Source organism: Columba livia, chromosome 7 (assembly GCF_036013475.1).
Source record: "Columba livia isolate bColLiv1 breed racing homer chromosome 7, bColLiv1.pat.W.v2, whole genome shotgun sequence".
In the NCBI taxonomy this organism is placed as follows: Eukaryota; Metazoa; Chordata; class Aves; order Columbiformes; family Columbidae; genus Columba; species Columba livia.
Window position 1 is genome coordinate 27966789 of NC_088608.1, and position 10100 is coordinate 27976888.

Below are 10100 nucleotides of genomic sequence, written 5' to 3' on the forward strand. Positions count from 1 at the left end.
AGTGCTCAGCAAGCCTTAGGCTCACGTTTTTGGCACAGAAAACTTCAAAGCATCAAACCATATAACCACAGACTTCCCTTGTGCCCACTGCATGTGTCTCCAGCAGTGATACAATGTGGTGCAGCCCTGCAAACACACGGCCGCCACACAGCGCTCCCACCCTCCTGCTTGGCAGCCTTTGCTGCTCGGTGGTGACAGACCAATTAGCCCATATTCCCCCCCCTTTTTTTCTTTTCCCCAAGGAAGGAGCCCGGAACCGCTGCGGAATCACTCTCCAGCACAAGCCCTCTCTCGGTCTTATGACCGGGCCTTAAAATGGTGTGGGAATGAGGCGTATGGCTTCTTAACGCCCCTCTGCCCGCTGTTGGCCGACCACCGGGGCGCTGCAGGGCTCGTTTTGTGGGGAGAGGGGAGGGAGCGAGGACGGCCGGGTAGGCAGCGAGGCAGCCTGGCCTGCACCCAGCCACGGCCACGGCGGCCACGAACGGAGAAGGACAAGATGGCGGCGGCGCTGGCCCAATCAGCGCGCGGCCTCGGCTCGCGCCCGCCCGCTGCCCAGTCCCGGTGCTCCACGTACCCCGGACAATTCCATTCGGCACCGTCTTCCCCCCCCCGCCCGGTGGCTGAGGTGGGCCCGCCCGGTTGATATAAAAGAAAGCGCAGCGCACATGTGCTCCTCAGTGCCGGCGGGAGCGGGTGGGAGTGGGATCTGTTGTGTTGGTGGTGTCGTGGGGAGAGGGAGCGGTGGGGGTTGAACAGTCAGCGCGCAGCCCCTCGGTGCTTGTGTCCCTATCCCCTGTGAGGGCTGCCGGTGGCCCCTTGCCCGGCCCTGCGTTCCTGCCGCCGCTTCCCCCCCGCGGGATGCGGGCTCGGCCCGCCCCGCCGGCCCTATTCCCCGCGCCGGCCGCAGCATGAGCGCGGCGAGCGACACGTACCACCTCATAAAAGACATAAAACCCGGATTGAAAAACTTAAATGTCATCTTTATTGTGCTGGAGATCGGTAAGTGGCGCCCGGCACGCCCCACCCCCGGGCCGCCCACGCGTGTCCCGTGTTGCGGGGGGGGGGTGGCGGGACCGTGTCCCGCCTCGACCCCCCCCTGAGCCGCCGTTCTCCCCGCAGGGCGAGTCACCAAGACGAAGGACGGGCACGAAGTGAGGTCCTGCAAAGTGGCGGACAAGACGGGCAGCATTACCATCTCCGTGTGGGACGAGATCGGCGGCCTCATCCAGCCGGGGGACATCATCCGCCTGACCAAAGGGTGCGTATGGGGCCGGGGGGTTCCCCCGGGGCAGCCCTTTGTCACCGCGGTGCGGGGCTGTGAGCGGGCACGGATGGCACAGCTCACCCCGTCTTGTGACCCAGGCAGCGCCCTGAGATCACTTCTCAAATTAAAAACCTCCCCCTCCACCCCAGAACATGCTCACCGCGAGCACACGCTCTAGTCGGTGGTTAGGAGGGGCTTGTTTTTAACGAGGAGGTGGTGGTGAAGAGATTTGGTTCGGCTTAAGAGGAAGCTCCTTAGGAAAATACTTCTTTTTTGGGGACGAGAGGGAAATGCAACAGTCTGGTCTGTAAATCAAGCAAGTTCTTATTTTTACAGCCAATTCTTTACTCTAGCAGTCAGTTCCTTAGTGGAAGGAGGGGATGATTAATGTCTCTCATGCAGAAAAGTTGCTTTTCCTTGCAGTGGAGTTAACAGAAATGACAGGCGGAAAAGGAGAAGCTTGTCAAATTCCCTATAAAAATTAATGCTATGGCTACACTGTGTAGTGTGTTAGTTTTGTTATGTGTAGTTCATTTATTTCAGAGAGCGGATTTATCTTTTTTTTTTAAAAAAAAACCCTTACATTTATCATCAGTGTGAAAGAATACTACTTTCAGTTTGCAAATCCTTTTCCATGTCATTTGAATTGTCAGTAGCAAAGCAATAATCAGTTTGAGTTCTTCCTGCCAGTTAAGTTATGCTTAAAAATCCATTACACTGATCCTTTGGCCAACAGCACACCAGGAGATGGTGGAACTACAGCATGTGTAAGGTCATTTTAATTTGTTTTCATGAAAAAGTACATAGAAGGTTACTCAGTGGAGCTGCTGAGCTGCTTCTAAGTGGCTCATTTAATTGTAATTCCTGGTTTTGGAGTGAAATTGGATGCCCCTTGCCACCAAAAACCACTGCTGCTTCCTCCTATGCAAATGTCCTTTTACACGAAGAACCAGGCTGATTTCTCAGCAGAGGTGGTTCTGGGGAAGCTGGGTTACGTGGGGTGCTGGGACGCTGAGATGCGTGGAACTAAACCAGAGTTCTGGACCAGCACAAAGACATTGAAACAAATTAATAGCGATACTGTTCAGCAGAGTAACTGTACTCTGCTCTGTGACTGGCTTACTGTAGCTGCTCTGGTGCTTCAGTGCAACAAATGGGATGGTTGTTGCATCCCTTCATGTCAAAATTGTGTTTGGCTTGAATGAATTAAATTTATGAACTGGCATCACTGTTCCTGGTGGGTGGCTAAGTCATGCCTTCATTTGCATGAATTGCACGCTCACTTAGGACTGCGTAGGGAGTTAAAAATGGCTAAAGCTAAATACGTTCTGGTTTGGCTCTCATCTCAAGAAAAATGCCTTCATGCTGACATACAAGTTTCTCCAAACACAGTTTTATCCTCAAATAGAATTAATTTGAGTGTGTGATGTTGCCTTTGCAAGGCAGGTAAATCTCAGCTCTATAGGCTCATTTGACTTTTCAGTGCAGGATGCTCACTGTTACAAGCAGAAAAGCTTAGCTAGGCCCCACATGAAAAAAATGTCCTTTTTCTCTGCTGAATTTCAAGCTGTAGATGCATTCCTCTGCAAAAGCAGACACTTACTGATTTTTGTCATTGGCTAATTAACTCATTACAGGAAGCTGCTGCAGTTAATTTGTACATTTGAAGTTAGTTCTGGAGTTTAATGCTTTATGGCCAGCACTTTCTGAGACAAAAACAAATGCTTGTGTACATGAAATAACTTTGTGCTGTAGGTTATCAGTCCTATGATTTGCTGGGTCCTGTCCCAGTAAACGTTTGTTTAACTTACGTTTATTATTTGGTGGGTCTTTTCCTTAGTGCTTTGCCACAAGGCTGTCCAACTAGCTGCTTATTTTAATCGTAGAGGAGATCTTTAAAGTGAAAGGTAGCATTATGAAGAGCTTTAATCCTCTTTCTGGATGGAAAACTCCTGAGACAGGCACTAGATAACAATGCTTTGCTGCTTGTGCCGAAGTACCAAGAAGGTTATCAGTGTATTTGGCATTATGGTTCTGTTCCACTGACCTGACTCCTCCCTGCTGCAGCCGATGACTTCCAGTCTCAGCAGATAAGGCAAAGGGCTCGAGGAAGGTTTGTTATCTGTGTTCCAGAGATAGACCCGAAGCATACAGAAGTGGTGACTTGTCCAGATTATCTCTGACTCGTGAGAGTGCAATAGCTGGGGCTCCCAAATTCCTTTGCTAAAAGACACCCATATTCCTGTAAACTCCCTTGCGCTGCACCTGGGTTTCTGGTCTGCGTTTTCATTATTTTTTTTTCACGTACTTGATGTCCCTCACTGAAAGAAACAACTATAGAGAAAGTTTTGCATAACTCAGATTCCAGTGCTTGAAGTCAAGTGCCACTCTGAGGTCTGGAGTGCACTCCTGCTGTTTTGTAAGTTCTGCAATCAAAAAGTGTGTTCACTGTGTTTCTGTATGTCACTTGGAACATGATGATCAAACTTGTGCCTTTACAAAAATATCTGGTAAGGACATACACTGAAAAAGTAAGCACGTCTTATTATACATATTCAGTAGCAGTATTTATATTAGCCAGTGAACAAATGTAATTCTTCCTGGCTTCTGCTGAAAGCAGAACTGAGAGTTGTCAGTGAATGGCAACACAGATACTGCTTTTGGCAAGATGCCTTTCCTCTGCAGAAACAGTCATAAGGACTGCTTCAGCCAAGGAAAGAGCATCCAGTCTCAAAATAATTGGCTGATTTCCTGGAATTGCCAAAGGAGTGAGCTGAGCTTCTAGTACCTTTTGCTAGAAGTGGAACATGGGGATCTATAACATTTTAGTGTGGTAATTTTGGGGTCCTTGGGGAATTCTTTTAGTCTATTTCTGTTGATATGTAATACTAACTTTTGGAGGTAGCATGCTTCTGCTTTGTTTTTCCAACAGTGATATTTCTCGTTTGTGGAGAGACACTGATTTCTTTCTCCTTTCTTGGGCCAGGTACGCATCTCTGTGGAAAGGATGCCTGACGCTTTACACAGGACGAGGAGGCGAGCTGCATAAAATTGGGGAGTAAGTATTGCATGTTTGTACTTGCCATGTTATGTCCTGTTCTCAGCAGAGCATCGTGGGTAAGTATAAGATATGGTGGGTCTTAGTAAATGAAAGTGAGGGCAGCAAAGCCTGTTGATTGTCATGGATAGGTGTGGTACAGGAAACTGTGGTGTAACTTTTTACATGCTATTGTGGAAAGGAGCTCTGATGCTCTCTGTTTCTAGGTATGTTGAGGAAAATCTTCTTCCAACATGGTACAGGTCTAGGTTTTAAAGGAGGGGAATGCTATAAATGACAAGGGACTTAACTTGCATTGCTTACCTAGGCCTCAGCTGGAATAACTATTTTGGTGAAAGCCTTGTGTGTGTGTACCATGCTTTAGAGACAAGCAGTGCAAAGGAAGACAAAGGTGACTTCAGTGAATCATATCTAAACAGGAGTAGGCGTCATTAAACCTTCTTTAAACTGCCCACAAACTGAGGCGGAGACTCCTCCTGACTAAGAAAAAACATGAGTAATATACTTAACAACCAACAGGAAAATAGCTGCATTTTCTAATGAGTAGTTCCCCTATTGCACAAAGTGCGGTGGGAAGCCTCGTAGTCATCAGGGAAGGGTGGTGACTTGTTGGATAGTTTCAAAAATGCCCAATGCTCAGCTGGATTTTTGTGAGGGATGACGTGCAGATTTTTGTTGGTGCAAAGCTGTTGCCTCAGAAGTGTCACACAGTGACGCTCCAGCAGGCTGGAGTAAGGCGAGTCTTCCTGGGGGTTGTGCCTTCCGGCAGGAGGTAGAAGCTCTACTTCTGCTTAACCAGTCCAAACTGCCTCATGATGCAAATCTTTCTTCCCCTCTGCCAAAATTTCCATCTGGTGAGTTGGTGGCCCTGTTCCTCCGTAGTCCACTTGAGTGGAAAAGGATGCTTTGGATTTCACTCCCAGTTTTGGAGCCCTCTGTTCTGTTACATTAATGGGACACTCCATAGCGTGGAAGTGTGTAAGTTTTCCCTAGAGATCTAATCCTATAAGGGGATCGAAGTGCTTTTTAATACCCATGGATACTCTGAACAGCGGGGCCTGGATTAGTTACTTCTAGGTGATGGGTTGTGTCGAAAACGTAATGCTCTTTGAGTTGTGGAGTTGAGATTTCTGTTCAAAAATGGCTTTAAAACTTCCTCATAATCCTAATTTCTCCCCAGGTTCTGCATGGTATACTCAGAAGTGCCAAACTTCAGTGAGCCCAACTCGGAACACATCGGGCAGAACAAACTGGTATGTTAAAATCGCCTGGGGCTTCTGGCATGAAGTGCTCTTTGTTCTGAATACGTTACACTAGGCTGTGATCAGATGTGACTCCTCTGGAAAAGTGGACTTGAAGTGATATGTAGGCAAAAATGAGCCTATAATTAGAGTAGCAGATAAATTCCATGTGGAGCCACTATAAGAACGCAAGAAAAAAATCAGCTCTTTTCTGTAAAAATGTGAAATTTCTCTCTCTGATCCATGTCTTGTCTTTTTTTTTTTACATTTCTTTGAAGGCACAGGGTGAACAGAATAATAGTTCTGCGTCAAGTAATATGGGTTCTTGTACTTTTGGGCCACTGGGTAAGTTTTTTATTTTGTGAAAGGATGATAAACACTTAATGGAAATAAAAAGAAATTTATCTTGCTAAGGGTTCTCCACTCTGGGGTGAAAGTGCACTGTGCTCTGAAAAGTCTTTTAAACTGAGGCCTGAACCTGCATGCACATAAACATCAACATTTCCTGAGTAATGCTTTCAGGATTTCTTCCCTAGAAGAGGAAGAAATCAGAATATTCAAGGTGCCTGTATCATGTAAAAGGACTTGACTTAATACTAAATTATTTTGAGCCTTTCAAAGAGTTTTTGCAGCACTTGAAGTCGTGGGGTTTTTTTATACTACCCGAAACCTAGGCTTTAAAAATTATTTATTTTAATCTTGCCAGTCACTTTGGCTTTCCTGCCAGGTTTGCTCCCTAAAACAGACATGGTTGTAATCTGAATTCCCACATTTGACCCGGCTAGATCACTTTTGTGATGTATTTAGACACTGAATCTTCAGTAAGTAAATGTTTCAAAGACTCAAGTGAGCGTGAAGTACAAGGGAATTGTAGCAATGGCCTGCCTGCATGATGCCCAGGCTTAGTACCTGGTGTTGTATAGCTAATTTCTTCTGGTGGGTGACAGCAATGGACCCATAACTTGCTGTCCAAAAGCTCTGTGTCACTTCAGTGCCCAGCTGCTTCCTCTTTAGCAACATTGTTTTCATTTCTATTATTTTACTTCGGAGCTCTTTCTGTTCCTTTGAAAATCAATGATTCTGAGCAAAGCAGGGCAGAGTTTCCAGGCCTGTCTTTCCTCAGCACAGGCTTTTTGGTGTGTTGGTACCTCCTTGGTGTCCCTGCTTTGGGTGCTGGACAGCTGTTGGCACTCGTGCAGATCTTCTGAAGCTTTTTGATATTCCTCTTGCTGCTTCTTGTGTGGTCTTTAAATGTAATTTCCTTCTGTCTCTTCTTTCTCTCCCCATGTGTCCTGTCATCCTGCCTTTTCAGCTCTTTCTACCAACAAAACACGAGCAGCGACACTTACGATGCTCAAGTTCATGAGAACTTGGTGCTGAGGTGCTTCTGTGGCTGGATTTCACAAGGCAGCTCTGTGTGCTTTGTGTAGCCTGCTTTTCTGCTGCTGCTTTCTCCTCAATTTCTGCTGCACTCCTGTCTCTCTCTGGAACATCTTTGTGTGTGACCTACAAGCCAGTGCATGGTTCTGAAAGCACCGGCCTTAGTTTCATGAGACTCCAGTCTCTCTCCTGGGCAAAGAATCAGTGTTCAACTCTGTGACCCTTCTTTAGTGGAGAGTTGAGGGGTAGAGATGGACAGGAGGTAGTTTGGGGGGGGGGAGGGGAAAGGTAAGCTGTGGTTTGAGGTCTTGCAATGCCAGAGGGGCTTTTCCTTCTGATGCTTGGGGTGTACTGGTTGCTGCAAATTCCATGTGTTCCCTGTTGGTGAATGGATTTCAGCCCACAGAACTTGTGATAACCTTTTTTTCTGTCTTTTTAGGAAATGGTTTACAAACTGGACCAGAATCAAGTGGATTTCCGTTTACATATAATCATGGCCACACTTATGCAGGTAGTGGGAGAGGCAGTGGCCGAGGACCTGTAAATCCAGCACCAGCTAATAGCGTCCAGCCTCTTCCCCCTGCTGTCAGTAATGGGAGGGACCCACGCAGAGCCTTTAAAAGATGACTATGCCAAATGTGGTTGTACAGCTTGCTTAAACTCTACACTCTACTTGAACACTTATTGCACTTTTATTTATAGTTAACTGTGAACTAGTTTGTCCTTTTTTTTTTTTGTTTTGTTTTGTTTTGTGGGGTTTTTGTTTTAACCTTTTGGTCTATGGAGCAAACTTGATGTGATATATTTCTTGTTTTGCTTAGGGAAGCACAGTGAGTCTTCCCCATAAATTAAGGGGGTGAAGGTGGATATAAGAAAATAAGGGTAAGGGGTTGAAGAGTCTCAATGAAAACTTGGTACCCTTTGCTAAATGCAAGAAAATTTCAGTTACATGTATGTATGTATTTTTCTGTTTCTGTTGGTCAGCCATATAGCCTTAAAAGGTCTATTGCATCCTGTGCGTGCATACGTTGACTTCCATTAGGATTAGTGGGAGTTCTTCATATTGGAAGAGAAATGAAGGGGAATGGCAAAGATGCTCTTCTGAACTAGGTGTCCTTGGAATTACTATAGCTTGTGAAAGCAATAACTGTAAGGAAATAGCAGTGTCAGCACCCAGTGGTGTCTCCTGGATCAGAGAATGGATAGCTCAGGTGAAAGTTGAAGATGTGGCAAGCATCTTGAAGCTTGACTTCTGATTCAAAAAAAAGTGTACACTATTTAAAAATTCTCCATAAACACCATTATCACTGTCAAGGAAAGTGACACTGATTGTTGGTGGTTTTTTTTTTCTTTGGATAGAAGTTTGGCTATTCATTCTTGCTTTGCATGAAATAGCAGGAGAGGAGGATGTAAATTCAGACATCATTGCGGAATAGGGTGTTTGTAGCCACGCCTTGTGTGAAAGCCCAGGGTTATCTTGCAGGAGTCTGAATTTCCAGGAGAACTGTTTTCAAATGCTGCATTACCCATCTCTTCAACGAGGCTGCCTACTTCTTCTTTCATTCACTTTTCCAAATGAATTATGTATTAGGTGAAGCCACGCGCATGGATTACAGAGGTACTGGCCAAACACACAGCTGCACTTCTGGAGCTGTTAAGCTGCTATGCTTTCTTTGCTCTGTTTCATATGAAATACAAATTATCCCTTAAAGAACTTAACCCCCCACCATCTCCCAGGGGAAGATAGCTGTGGTTTTATTTCTGAGATCACAAATGCCTTGGTTCTAGATCAGAGTCCAGTGCCATATTTCAGATCAGGTTCAAAACAGCTTGGAAGCTGAGGTGTCATACTGGATTCATCTGTTTAAATCTTCTTATAGCTGACCTCTCAAATAAAAAAAAAATTGCACTAAGCTTTTCAAAAACAAATCTAACTTTCTTTCTGTCAAGCCATAAAGACTTCATGACAAAATGCTATTTCTGAATTGTGAGTTCTATCTGTGGTCATTCATGTTAATTGAATCTACTACTATGTCACTAATGTTTACAAATTATTTACATTTGATCCTTCTGCTGTTGGTACTCTGTGATTTGTTGAAAGTTGCTTCTAATTGGCAAAAGCTCCTGTCTTAGCCTGAAATACTGAGCTTTCTTTTAAATGCAAGCAGCAGCAACAACAAACTTCTGCAGGGAGGTTTAGAGAGAGGCCTGTTTGCCTCTGATCTGGTGTAAAGTGCTGTCCTGATACCTGTGTCCAGGTGGAATTAGCAAAATTTGTCTTGCACATGACAGGGTGGCTTGTCTTGTGACATCACCCATGGGTGCCATTACAGAAGAACCGTGCTAACTGCTGAGCTGTAACAGAAAGAATGCAATGACTTCAGGGGAAATGGTATAAGGAGGTGTTTAACTCAGGGACTTTAAACTGCATATTTAAATAAGTCATGTATAGTCTAGATGCATGGACAACCTCTTCTGCAGTGTTGCATTAAGGCATTTGATATGTGTGTGAGAAGGAGGCCAAGAGGACTTCTCCACCTGTGAAGGATATGTGACATGTTCCAGAGGTAAAGGAGATGTAAGTATGGCGTGAGAGCTGTGCGTGCCAGGAGTAGCTGTACAAGTAGCAAGAGAACGGTGCAAGTGATGGCATGGTGGAGATTTCATGCTCATGGCATCTGACTGATTCTATGGTTCTATTCTGTATCTTCACCATTGAGCTCAAATCCTGGTGGTCTTGGCTTCTCTCCAGCATAAAGAAGGTTGAAATAGGGGGGAAACCCTGTGTTAGTGTGTGCTGAGGTGCCTGATGTTTGTAGCTCTATGCGTTTGAGGTTTTATTAAGCTAATAAACAGAATACTTGTTCACAAATTCTGAATAAAAAGTGAGATGATTACTGCTGACAAGTGGCATAAGATTAAAAGCTTGCTGTCAAGTGGATGATCGATTTGCTGTTGGGAGGAAAAAAAGCAAGAGGCTGGTCTTCGTGTTTTCAAGGTTAGTAACATTCCTGCTTCCTTGTTTCTTATGCAAGACTATTTCAGTTTATTAATAAATTTTTACTTCTTTGCAGGGGAAATCTGTGCCCTGAAAAGTTGCATGGACTTAAAGTAAACGTAGTAATTTTTCAAGGTCTTCTGATGTTCCAGTGAA

At 45.1% G+C, this 10100-nt stretch overlaps 1 protein-coding gene across 2 annotated transcripts; it reads left to right on the top strand.

Moving 5' to 3' along the window:
• Window positions 1-666: 666 nt before the first annotated feature.
• NABP1 (nucleic acid binding protein 1) lies at window positions 667-9818 on the top strand. Of its 2 annotated transcripts, none has more exons than XM_021286679.2 (6): window positions 667-1002; window positions 1123-1261; window positions 4254-4325; window positions 5506-5578; window positions 5851-5911; window positions 7386-9818. In XM_021286679.2, the coding sequence occupies exons 1-6, from the start codon at window positions 912-914 to the stop codon at window positions 7571-7573; spliced, it is 624 nt and encodes a 207-aa protein (XP_021142354.1). In that variant the 5' UTR covers window positions 667-911; the 3' UTR covers window positions 7574-9818. The 2 variants fall into 2 exon arrangements, with proteins under 2 accessions (XP_021142354.1, XP_005501764.1); XM_005501707.3 differs by having other exon boundaries at window positions 669-1002; window positions 5845-5911.
• The last annotated feature ends 282 nt before the right edge of the window (window positions 9819-10100 follow it).